At 27.6% G+C, this 13,759-nt stretch overlaps 1 protein-coding gene across 1 annotated transcript in view; it reads left to right on the top strand.

Annotated features, from left to right (window-relative positions):
* The window catches only part of LOC103573203 (endothelin-converting enzyme 1), a 44,041-nt gene extending 36,379 nt beyond the window's left edge, over positions 1 to 7,662 (top strand). The window contains exons 9-17 of the mRNA XM_008552177.1: positions 2,639 to 2,825; positions 2,911 to 3,087; positions 3,175 to 3,272; positions 3,575 to 3,630; positions 4,356 to 4,639; positions 4,716 to 4,874; positions 4,962 to 5,038; positions 7,009 to 7,359; positions 7,463 to 7,662. Coding sequence (XP_008550399.1) covers positions 2,639 to 2,825; positions 2,911 to 3,087; positions 3,175 to 3,272; positions 3,575 to 3,630; positions 4,356 to 4,639; positions 4,716 to 4,874; positions 4,962 to 5,038; positions 7,009 to 7,108 — 1,138 coding nt within the window. The 3' untranslated portion in view covers positions 7,109 to 7,359; positions 7,463 to 7,662. The remainder of the gene's footprint in view (positions 1 to 2,638; positions 2,826 to 2,910; positions 3,088 to 3,174; positions 3,273 to 3,574; positions 3,631 to 4,355; positions 4,640 to 4,715; positions 4,875 to 4,961; positions 5,039 to 7,008; positions 7,360 to 7,462) is intronic.
* The last annotated feature ends 6,097 nt before the right edge of the window (positions 7,663 to 13,759 follow it).

Raw genomic sequence — 13,759 nt, 5'->3', positions numbered from 1 at the left:
ATTAAAATTGAAAAATCGAAAATTAGAGGCAAAATGAGCCCTTTAAAAAATTCGGATTTAATATTTTTTATTATTTACACGTGTGATATTTGCAAACAACTATGAAACAATTGTATTTTAATAATAAAAAAATTATTTTAGTATAGTCTGCTGCGATATAAATTTAAAACGTTTACGTTAAAATTTTATTATCTTTGACTTTCTTAATAAATTATATTCAATGAACAGTTTTGGTGGTCTATGTTAGCCTTCATTACATAAGAAATTTTGATAAGCTTATTATTCATCCGAATTTATTGACGGATGAAAAATTTTAAGGGGTCCACTTTGACCCCATATTTTTTGAAGCTTTGAAAATTTTAAAAGGTCTACTTTTCCCTCTTCTTCCCTAATTAAAACACTGTCAATAGTAAAAAAAATTGCCATCTGCGCTAAAAAAATTAGCGGAGTAAATCAGGAGTAAATATTCAGAGCAGATGACTATTTATTTATTGATTCCTTTTGGAGTGAATTTCACTCTAATGCGGAGTGTAAATTAATATTGAAACTCTGGTTCGCAGTGAAATTCACTCCTAAAAAAAAATAATTTGAATATTAAAGTTCAAAATTGCAGTGAACGCAGAGTGAAATAAAATCTAGGCCACTCGAAAATCACTCAGCTGAAAAAACAAACTCCCTATTTACTCCATATGCAGAGTGATTTTTCTAACTCCGGAACTCTGGGTGATGGAGTGAATTTGGATGGAAATAAAATCCGAATTCACTCCCAATTTTTTACAATGTATAATATTTATATTGACTATCATGACTACTGATGCTAAAAATTTAACATATAATGAAAATTACAATACAAACTATGTACGGTTACTTATTAAATTGTGATTATTAATTTAATAGGGACGAACGGTATACAATAAAATATTGAAGCGATTAATTATTGTGCTATTTGAAAAATTTTTATATTTTTAGACCATTTTTATTTTGTTCAGTCATGTATTAATTTTTGTTGAAGTTTTTTTTGTCAATTAGTTATAAATAAACAAATTAGGATGCATCAATATTTATGTAGTTATTAATTAAAATTATATCAGCTTAATAATGGCAGTTAATATTTCAATTTACAATTAAAATTTTTTATCAATAATTTATGTTATTGTGCACAATTAACAATGTACTGAAATTTAATTAAAAATAATAATTTTAATAACTCGCGACTCGTGATTACATGAGTGCTATACAGTAATTATTAAATTTATATCAGGATTCTCATAAATTTTTAATTAACTCGTTCAATCAAGTAATTTGATAATTAATTATTTGAAAAAAAAAATCATAGTACTTAAAATTATTTCAATTAATTTTTTTGATTTTTTGTTGGAAAAATTTTTTATGACTATTATTTATAAGAAATTAAATGGGAAAAGTTAGTTTTCCAGATTTTAATTATAAGTTACACTTGTATATTAATAATTAAATCAATCCACGGATTTTTTTTAAATAAAATAAATTTTTTCAACCCAATTAAGAGGGATATAAAAAAAAACTAATTGAATATTTAATACCTGCATTAAACGAGCTTTCTCTTCAAGAAATGTAATTTTCTATTTTCAAAGTAAGAGAATTTAAACGTTCGCCATTTAGAATTGTATAAATTAAGAACGAATTATAATTTACGATGAGTAACATTTCCAAATATATTTACTGCTGTAAGTTTCCATTAATGTTGAAAAAAAAATCGGTCTATCAGTTGACCTTGCGGGCCAACCCCAAAACCCCGCTTATATCGAGCTCCTTGAGCTCGAAAAACTGCTGTCGATACATTTTCGAGCTCTTCGAGCTTGAAAATACTATCGTATGCCTTTAATTTCGAAAAAGAACATTTTTTACCATTTTTTCTCAAACGATATCTCTATAATAAAAATAAACCGATTGAAACTGTTAAGGTGGCAATCGACGCGTTTTATTGAGTTCTACAGCTGGTCAGATTTTGAAATTGATTTATTAAGTCGTTTCTGAGAAATTTCGAAAATGCTAAAAAAAAATTTTTTTTTAGTTCTTTCGATAACGATTTCTCTTGAACGAATAAACCGATTTCGGTGGGTGAGGTGGCATTCGATGCGGTTTATGAAGTTTCAGAGTCCAGTGGATTTTGGAATCAATCCATCAAGCACATTACAAGCTATCCAAAAAAAAACATTTTTGAAAAAAGTTTATTTTTGGAATATCTCTGAACGAACCCTACCGATCAAGCTCAATTTTTTCAGTTTTTAGATATTGACCTGCCATGTTGAATGCCACCTTGACGATCAAAATCGGTTCATCCGTTCAAAAGTTATAGATATTTACATACGTACATACATACACTCGGACATCATTTTGAAATCAGTCAGAATAGCTTCCTAGAACCTCAAAACGTCAAGATCTCTTAGAAATTCGATTTTCAAAAATCGGACCAAAACCAATAGCTTCCCGAATTTTTGAAATAATAATAATAATGGTAGATATTTATTGTAAAAGACAAGAAATTTTAAATTATTTGAAAATATTAAAAATAATTTCCGGTGGTATTTTAAAAATATTTATGAAAACATAAAAATAGACATGGATAATAACAATAATTTAATATTTTAATATCCAGAGTTGTTCACAATGGTTTGCTACTTTTGTATGCAGTGGATACACTTCATGATATTGTGAACGTAACTGCCAGCAACAATTGGAATGTTTCCTGCAGTAAATTGACAAGAAATTTATTTTCTGAAATGGTTGGAGCCTTATATGTACAACAATATAAACCTCAATATTTACAATTACTGGCCGGTCGAGTGAGTTTACCGAATACTAAAAGAAATAATGATAATAATTTACAGAACAACGTGAAAGGGCTACTTGAATTTATTTGTTATTTAGGTCAATAATTTATTCGAGCGAGTTAAGGAAACATTAGCAGAAAGGATATTAGTTAAATCTTGGCTCGATGATGATACCAGGGCACAATCTTTACTGAAGCTCACTGAGCTGCGAGGCAAGTTTCACGTTTGGCCTGGTTTTCATAATAAGTCTTTATTGGCGCATGAAATGGCTAAGGTAATCTTATTGCACTTTTGTCTAATCAACCGTCTAAGTACTTAATTACTGTTTAGTAATAATTATTTTATGGTTTTTTTTAATAAGGTAACTATTGAGCCAGATTTTTTTACAACTGTCATTAAAAGATTTCGACAAATTCGTAACCTGAAGGACCAAGTTCTACGAGGAACATTAAATGATAGGTGAGTTGTCTATGTAATAAATAAGACAATTGATCAATTAATATCGCGGAAGATGGGGCACAATGGAGTAGAGCGAAAAATTATATTTTACCAACTTAAAGATTTTTTTAAGAAAAATTATGTTTAACTATGACACTATTGAAACAAAATTATAAAAATAAATTTTTAAATATTTTTTAGCTCCTAAATGAAATTTTCAACTTTTATTTTTATTTTCATTTTTTTATTTTTCGATATCCCGTTGTGCCCCTCCCCTATATAAAGATGAATTTAAAATAAATGATGTAATTAATATTTTTTAGATGGCGTAATCCATATGCTGTTAATGCTTATTACGAATCTTCAACAAATTCAATAGGTAGAAACATTTGTTATACTTTTTATTTTTAATTTAAAAAGAGTTTTAACTACACTGTAAAAAATTTTTGGTGTGAATTGACGGTGTGAAATTTTATTGGTGTGAAATATCAAGCCGTGTACTTTTAAGACGGTATGAGTGTTTTCTTTCACACCGTTCGGTGTTATTACCTCAAATATTGTCCGATAATATAATCTGTAGTTACAAATTATCATATGATATGTAAATTGCAACACTAGTATGCCATTATTATTATTGATGTAGATTTTAAAATAAAAATTAAATATTTAGTGTCGAAGTAATCGAGAGTTTTAACTTCAAACTTTTAAGTAAAAAACTTATGCGTTTACACCATTAGTGGTGTGAACGTTTTGACTCACACGGTCCAAAATTTAACACCGTGCGTCGTGTAATTTTCACACCGGGAGTGTTAAAAATTTTCACACCACATTATTCACATCACACTGCGGACTTAAAATTTTTTACAATGTATTGAATAATTGTAATAGTTTTTAAAAAACAAATTCGATTTTTTTCATTTGTATTCAATTACTGAATTGCCAATTTCGAAAAAATATTTATTATAACTTATTTATATAAATATATTTATGTTCATATTCTGATACTTTTGGTATTTTTTATAAAACTAATTTTTATTGTTAAAATTAATTTTTTAAAATTAATTGTATGTTTGTTTTCTGTTTATAAACAATGAAAAACAAAAGTGATACCACTTGCTATGATGACTGCCTGGTCATGGTCATGGGAAGGAGGACCAGCCTATTCTGCTCATGCAACTCTAGGCTCCGTAATCGCACATGAAATTCTTCATGTATTTGATCTTCACCATCGCTTGCCTTTAGATCCCGAAATAAATCTTAAAAATTGGGTTTGGATAACTCCTAAATCATGGAGTCAACTTGAAAGTAAAATCGAGTGCGTCGCCAGACTTTATGCTAAAAGATTTTGGAGAAAAGTTCAATTCTACGGCAATGAAGTGGACGTACAAGTAAATAAGAGATTATTATTATAATGATTTTTAAAAATGACTGATACCTACTGACTCAATATCGATTTAATTTTAGTTTGACTGGAATGTCACGAGAAATGAAAACGTTGCTGATATTGGTGCTTTACAAATTTCTTATCAAACCTGGCATACATTAACTAATGGAAGAGATCGAGCTTTGCCAACTTTAGATGCTCTTCGACCAAGTCAAATGTTTTTCATTAGTGCCGCCCAGGTAAAAAAATCTATCTGTCAAACTTATTCCCTTAAATAGTTTGTTATTGTCCAATCATTTAATAACTAACGACGTTGTTATTTTTAGACTTACTGTACTAACATGACTGCCGAGGCCTATATCCTTTCCGTCGAGCTTGATTATCACACTCCGTCTCCAGAGAGGTATTCTATACACACTATGTTAACAATTTAATATGTCCCATTAATTAGACATCAAATATTTTGTATAGTTAGTTTTACCGGATAAAAAAAAAATCTAATTTTGAAATAGGAAATTTATTTATTTTTATAAAATAAGTATTTATAATTTTTCATTGATGTCATTAGACATTAAATTATTTATTTAAAGTTCATTTTTTAAAAAATTTTTTTTTTCGGAAATTGCTTATTTTACTCACTTTTATTATAAAATTGTATTGCAATTTATACACTCCCCGGGTCAAAAATAAAACTTGACTTAGACTTGGTTTACCACGTTGAAATTTAGAGCCGTTTTTCGCAAGACAAAGTCAACTTTTTTTTACGGAGATATAAAATACATTGTTTTCGCTTTGTTTTAGACTTAATTGGCTTACTAAGTCAGGATTTAAGACGAAAAAGTCGAAATTAAGTCAAAATTGACTTGGTTTAGACTTATTCGACTTATATTATAAGACAAGAAAGTGGAAACTAAATGAAACGTGATATAGTATATTGTGTGACAAGGGATGAAACAAAACGATTTCAGACTAGAGTGAAGTTGGCTGCCTGAGCCGTAGGCGAGGGCTGACATCACCCGCAGCCTGAAATCGTTTCGTTACATTCCTTGTCACACAATATACTATTTCATGATTACCTGCATTGAAACTTCAAGATTCAGTGTCACCAGCCAGTAAGAAACAAGTTAATTTCAAGCCGATGATGCGGAAAACTGTTAGAGAATGAGAAATATGTGATTTACAGTCACTTACTAAATAGTAAATAAGACAAAAATATTATTTTCACTCATTTTTTAATAATTTTATTCGGTTAATTGAAACTGTTACTTAAAAAATGAAATGAATAAACTCAAGTGACAAGCGAACAAATGAGAGTAATAAGGCTGCAAACGAACATTAAATACAAGTAACCCCAAGCAAAAACAATTGTGTTTCGTCGGAAGGGAAGAAACAAGCATAATTATGCCTACTGTGTGAAGGTATTTACGAATCACAAATTCGCTAACAGCTGTTTGCAGCATCGGCTTGAACCTAGCTTGTTTCGACTGGCTGTAGAGACACTGAAATTTTAAATTTCGGTGCTGGTATCATGAAAAACAAATTTTACGGTAAAAAATACTGCTTGCTTTTGACTTGGTTGATCAAGTCTAAAGTAAGATGAATAAATAACTTTTTTCGACATGGTTCAACAAGTCAAAAGTAAGGTGAATGGATTTCGAGCTCGAAGTAAATATGAATAAGTTGAGACTAAGATGAAATAAGTTACAGATGTTGACAAAAATTTAATTTAAGTCAAAAAAGTCGAGATCTTATCGAAAAATCGTCAGCAAATCCATAACTTGTTAAAAAAAATAAGGCGAAGTGAGCCTGAATCAAGTTTTTTTTCGACTCGGGTTAACATAAGTTTAATGTAAATCACAAAGTTCGATGAATTTTATTAAAAATATTAAAAACATAATGTTTTCTATTTTCCCGAATGGAACATTAGTTATTTAGCATTTTGTATAAAAATAGAACATGCTAATTATTTAGTTTTGTCAAAAACTCTAAATTATCTTTGAAAAAAAGTGTCTTTATAGTCCCTTTTATCGCGTGAGTCTAGTCAAAGTAACAAAGGACTTTTCATTCATCTATTTGAAGATGAAAAAAAAGGGGAGATGCTGTGTCACCTAAAGGTTATCTTCTGCATAAATTCACTGCTAAAAAATTTAAAAGATGGTTTTGAAGATTTTATCAAAATTTCATGAATACAAATTTAAAATATAATCATTATTACATTTAAAAACTCATTTTCAAGTATTTTTTTAATAATATAATGATAGCTTTTTATTTCAAAAATTCAATATTAAGTTTCCTATTTCAATTAAAATTTTTTATCATAATTATAAAAATAATTATTTTTCACTTATACTAAATTATTATGATTATTTTCAGAGTTAACGTTGTTATGATGAACTCGCCAGCTTTTGCCGAAGCTTTTCGTTGTCCTCTTGGTTCACGAATGAATCCGCCTAACAAATGCAGCACATGGTGATAGGAATATTAAATAATCAGCAATTACTATTTTCAAAATTGATGGATCAATCACAAAAAAAATTTGGCTCAACATAAGATACTTTTAGACGATTTATGCTGACACTTGTAGATTTTAATCGATTTAATTATCAATGAATTTAAGAATTTATTGACTTGCCAATATCCAGAAAACACCAAACGGAGTATAAAAAAAGTTATGTCGCATAATAATCGTCGCGTACTTAATTAATACGTCGTACGTTTTAAAAGGTAGTTAATTATTTTACTGTAAATATTATTATATTATAAAGTATATTATAAATTATAATTATGTAAAATAATAAACTAAGAAATAATTTTAAATAATTTTTAGGCCTTATTGGATGGAGAATTTATCGAAGCACATTGGTTAGATTTTTTGTCTTTTGCAACTATAAATGTTAGTCAAGCAGATCAATATCTTGATAAAAAAATTTCAGAGTCTGAATATTTTGATCTACTATATATACGATAAATTATTTATTTTATTATTTAAGCTACAATATACATTATTTATATTTATTATCACCTTGAAAATAAAAATGACGCCTATAGTATTACTAAATTCATGTTAATAATTTATTAATCTATTTCTTTTTAAAAAAAATTATGTTACCAAACTAATTAATATTAATAGAATAGAAGTAATTTTATTAAAAATATTTTTCAATAAAATATTGCGAATATTTGTCGAAAAATTTAATAGACTTTAGTAAATTAATTAATGCTATAGAAAAATGTAATTTCATTATGAAAATAGATATACTGATAAATGTTAAGATATTTTAAACAAAGAAAAGTATAAACTTTTTTTTGTGAATAAAAATAATCGATACTTGTACAGAAAATTGTTGTAAGTTTTTTTTGTTTTTCATACAAACGTTTCTTGAAAAAAAAAAATTGAAAAATGAAAAATTTTTCAAACAAGTGTACCAATAATGAAATTTGGAGGATTGAAAATTCACATTTTTCAATGAAAGTATTCAACTGTGAAGGAACAAAAAAAAAAAAACGAATACCACTGTCAATAAAAATTTATTTTTTTAATGAAACTTGAATGTCTTGATTGGTAAAATATAAACAAACGTTTATTGAAAAGTTACCGCGAATTATGAATCTCGAAAAACTTTATGAATAATATCACATTCGCTTGAATATATTAAGGGGGAAAATGGGTCTGAGATACAAAAAAAAAAGGAGCATATTTTTGTGATTTTTTTTTTTTCAGAGTACCTTCATTATTAAAATTTTTTTAATTTGTGCCATTATTAAGCATCACTCCAAGAATATTCTGCTAAATTTTCATACAAAAATATTGAAAAATAATCCAGTGGTAGTGGGGAGAACCGAGTCACTTTAAAAAAAAATCTTCATGCGATAAGTAGTTATTACAAAAAATCTTTCGTTCAGATCTAAGATAAACTTATGTACTAAAAAAAATTTTTTTTGTTTTTTTGATTTCAAATGAGCAGTCATGAGTTATCCTGCCTACAGCATGGAGACTTTTTTTTGAGATGACTCGGTTGTCCCCTTTGCCACTGGCTTATTTTTTAATCTTTTTTTATGAAATTTGAGCAGAATATTCTTGGAATGATGCTTAATAATGTCACAAATTTTAAGACTTTTAATGACGACAGTACTAGAAAAAAAAATAACAAAAATATGCCTTCTTGTTGTATCTCAGACCCGCTTTTCCCCTCAAGCGGAATACAATTTTTGCGTATTAATCTTCTTATAAAAAATTCAATTATACGATATATGTTAATATACAAGTGTTTTTTTTTTATTTTTTCAATCTATAAGAATAAAAAATAATTTGAATTTTTTTCAGAATTTTTAAAAAATGTAAAATAATCGATGTAATTAAAAAATTTTATCAGTTCAAATTTTTTTTTTGTTGAAAAAAATTATAATTATTTGTATGCATAATTTTTATTAATGAAAATTACCGGATATAAAATTTACTGCGAATTTAATAAATTAGAGAAAAGCAATTAACGCTATTTAAAAAGGTTCTATAAAATAATTTCGATGTGTAAAAACGATTTCGAGTTATAGTTAATTGAAATATTTTTAAGGAAATTTTATTTGGTAATTTTTTATGTATACATAAAAATAATTTAATGGAAAAAAATGTCAATTTATCGAGTCAAATTATACGCAAACGTAAATGGTACTCTAATCTCTGTGGGTTAAGATGGATTTAAACATATAGATGAGAAGTAATACGAGAAAAAAAATTGTAAATTATAAAAAAAAAAAAAATGTTCCGAGTCGCAAAAATAAAAAGACTGTCAACTTCTTTGACTATTGTGTCAAAAAAAAAATTGTGATTGCGGATTTAAAATTTGTCTGGAATAATAAATAAGTAAAAATAAGGCTCTTCAATTTTGTATCGTCAATATTTTTAATTCGATATATAGATTCTGGTACAATATAGAAAAAAAAGCTACAGCTAAGGTTTTTTTCACATTAAGAAAAATTTTTTTGCAATGTAGCCGAATATAAATGGGAGAAAAAAATATATAAATAGATAATAATTTATTTACGAGCAATAAACACTAGTTAATATTAGGATTAAAGCTGAATTTAAATAAATAAAAATTATTTTAATTATTAATGTCATATATTCCTAAAGGGCACAGTGAGTAGTATTGTTAATATTTAATGTTAAATATTGTTGAGTGCAAGAATTGTTAACTGTGATCGTTTTTGGCACTGCGCAATTTTGGGAATCCGTCTTAAAACTATCAAACTTCGTTGAAATTTTTAATAATATATGTAATTAATTATAATTGATAAATAACAGATGACAAATAAATTAATTTAAACATTTAAACCGTTGAATTTTATTATTATATTATTGTATGCAATGTATAAACAGCTATATGATGTAAAAAAAATAATAAACACCTTTTTATAGAAATAGAAATTTATAAGTATGTGCTTTATATTTTTTATTATATGCTTTAGATATCATTTATTTTGTTTCATATATTTATGATTTACTATTCATGAAATAAATATTTATATAAAACTGTCAGGGAGATTTCAATATAAAATCTTTTAGATTTTTTATTGAAAATCTTATTGGAAAAAATAAAATAAAATTTTTCTAAATTACATTTAAAGTCCAACAGTATAAATATCTATTACAGGGTTATGCATATAAACGAGCGTTGGTTCACTATAGACTAATTTTTGTAATATCACTTTGTGTACGATTCAAAATGTTAAGATTTTTTAAAGGAATATGACAGCTCGAATTTACTGACTGCTAATGTATGACTGAAACTTTAAGCGACTAGAAAAAATATTACAAAGTTCACCTGACTGATCATAATATTTTTAAAAATTCACCTTTTTTGCATCATTATTTGGTCTGTTACGAACAAAGTCAACATATGGCTACCGACCAAAGAAGCAAGTATTTGTCTTGGAAATTACGCGAAAAGTTGACTGACACAAGACAGTTTTTGTCTTGATGGGTGTTGTACGTGAGGGACTAATGAGAAATAAAAAATTACTGCAGGGTAAATAGAAGTAAATTTAAAGGACAAAAATTTAAGATGTAGTATATTACACATCTAGGGAAGTAAAGTAAGAAATTTCTCAGATCACATGTTTGTTGTGATCAACAATTACATGTGATCTGAGACATTTCATATTTTACCTCCCTATATATGTAATTTACTATTTCTCGTCGACGGAGGCGGAAAGCGGCAACTTTGTTTTGCACAGCGGGACGAAAGTTGACGCTTTCCGCCAGGAGGCGAGAAAAAATTATTAAACTCAGGCATAATTTTTTTTTTTTTCACCATACCTGCATTGAAAATTTTAATTCTTTCCCTGTTTAAAAAGAAAAAAGACTTTCTTCTCTTATCAGAAAACAAATGATAAAAATTATGGCATGCGCCATCCTTTCCATAAACGGAGGCAAAAATTTAAACTTTCAGGTACAGATCTGGAGAAAAATTGTGTACACACTACGCAGGAAGGAAGCTTGGGTAGGCAATTACTCGCGGGTTAGTATGTCGTGCTTTCCTCCCTAAGTATGTAATATACTAATTTAATAATTAAACAAACGTCAAATTTATTCTACAATTAGTAAATTAAAATTTTTAAAAGTATGTGAAAGAATTTTTTTAAATAATTTAATTGTTCGAGTTTAATTAAAGGTAAAATTTTAAATACATAGAAGTGAAAACTCGAGTTGTAGAAATTGAATTGAACGTAATAACTCCACTTTTAATTTTTCATAGCGAAGTTAAAAATAAGTCTCAACAGAATATTAAAAAGAAAAACTTAGTCCGTATTTATTATACAATTAATGGAGTATAATGAAAAAACTAAAGTTTTTTCCATTGAACAAAGTAATCGAGCCTTGTAATTCATACACTTCTAAAAGTTTTGCCTAATTACAGATAAAAAAAAAATTTTTCAAACTGGATATAAGTTCACTTATCATCTAGTTAGTTATTCCGACTGTACAACGCAGCAAATCAAAATTACAGGGAAGATCTGTGGAGACTGTAGCAACCTAGTCTCTAATCGTACAAAGTTTCGTATCCCATAGTTAGAAAGTTTTCAACATCACGTATTATCCCCTTCCGGAGAAAGGGGAATTCCTTGATATCATAATGGATCATTCCCACCACGTAATACTTGCTGGTAATTCAGAAGTAAAACACAAGTTATAACTTATAGCAAACGAAACCAAGTATCTAACAAGATATTTGGTCAAGAGTTTGCATGTCGACTCATGCATAAAAATAGAATATTTTAGTAACGATAATTATAGTGACTATTGATGATTACTGAGAAATAAAACCAAACATAATGATCATTCGATTGTGATCAATATGGTCATTAAATTAAAATAATAATCCGACTTTGTCACGATTAATTTTATCCCAATCCTGGTCTACGAAACGTTAGGAGCTAATTTTCCATATAATAATGACCCTATCAAAAAATATCTATGTGAATCCAGTCTAGATTCCTACATGGATTCCCACATGGTGTTTTAGAATAAATTCTCATATGGTTTCCTATAGGAATATTAATCTGTTCTTTTATTCATATAAGCGTATCAATAGACGATAAGCATGCCATAGAAATCCAGATACCACGGATTCTATGGAAATTACTTACATAGAAATCCACTTCGTGGATTTCCCATATGGGAATCCAGACGCACATGGTTTCTACCATAGATTCGTATATAAATTCATACACCCCTACATGAATTCCTATGGATTCTTACATAAATCTTTACTTTCCTATATGGATTCCTATGAGTTTCCATGCAATCCTACATGGATTTTTTCGATAGAAGATTCATTGAATTTATTCCTATAAAATCACAGCCGCTAAATTTGTCTTTAGCTAATTTTCAATCAGTATACATACTTCAATGCTTTCCTTTGATTGTTTATGAAAATCACCAAAATAACTTGATAAAACATTATTTAATTTTCTTTTAGATTCTGAGTTCTGCAATTATGTATTTAACAGCTCTACGGACCATGGAAAATTAACAAATTCACAAATATATAAGGTTTATATTCAACGTTGCGTGTTTGCGTACAATTAGTAAATATATTAGTATTGATCCTCCACATTAACTCTAGTATAGACTCATTATTACCTAATTATATTTACACATATATATAATAGGTATTATTATTATAGTATTATATTATTTATATGTTAAATAGCACTGATGTATCAGACGCATTTGGGCATGACAAATAGTAAACTATGTTTAAAAGATTAATTATGATCATGCAGAGCTTTCATCCTTCAGTTTAATGTAAATAGAACATATTACAGTTTTGATCAGTGTTTATAATGATTATAATTAATATTATTGTTTGATTGATTTATTTAATTAGAGCTGAATATATTACGATATGATTGGTACATATAATTACCGGAAATTGGATTAAGTATACAATTACTTCGCAAATAAATTACTATAGTAATTGTACATGTATACAAAGTTTAAAATATAACTGATAAAAAAAAAGTTTAATTAATTATCCCTTCGATGTAATTTTGAGACGAAAGATACGAAATTCAATACCGAGCATACTAGCAGCACACTTTTCATCTAAAATTAATCACAAATGATCGATTACTTTTCGAACTAAGCTATCATACAGACAGATCAAAGCATATACACTTACTCTTATATAATGCAGAAATAAAACGAAGTAACATTTTAAAAAAAATAGTCATATGTTAAAAAAAAAACTTTGTTTTAATTTGACACCCAATTAATTGAATACTATGTAAAACTTTTTTTCCATTTAGCAAAGTAACCGCAAGCCTCTAATTCATACGCTTCTGAAAGTTTTACCTAATGAGAAGGAAGAAAAAAAAATTTTTTAAGCTGACAATAAGTTTGCATCATTTAGTTAGTTATTCCGATTGTACATTGTAGCGAAAAAAAATTACAAGGAAAATTCGTTTAAAAAAGTTTAACAATCTAGTCTCTAATCATACGAAGTTTTCTAACCGATAGTTGAAAACTTTTAAACATCAGGTATTATCCCTGTTGAAAGGAAGGGGAATCCCTTGGTATCACATGGATCATTCCCACTACTCAGTACTTGAAGGTAATTCC

Source organism: Microplitis demolitor, chromosome 8 (assembly GCF_026212275.2).
Source record: "Microplitis demolitor isolate Queensland-Clemson2020A chromosome 8, iyMicDemo2.1a, whole genome shotgun sequence".
NCBI lineage: Eukaryota > Metazoa > Arthropoda > Insecta > Hymenoptera > Braconidae > Microplitis > Microplitis demolitor.
This window is presented reverse-complemented; position numbering and strand designations above follow the sequence as displayed.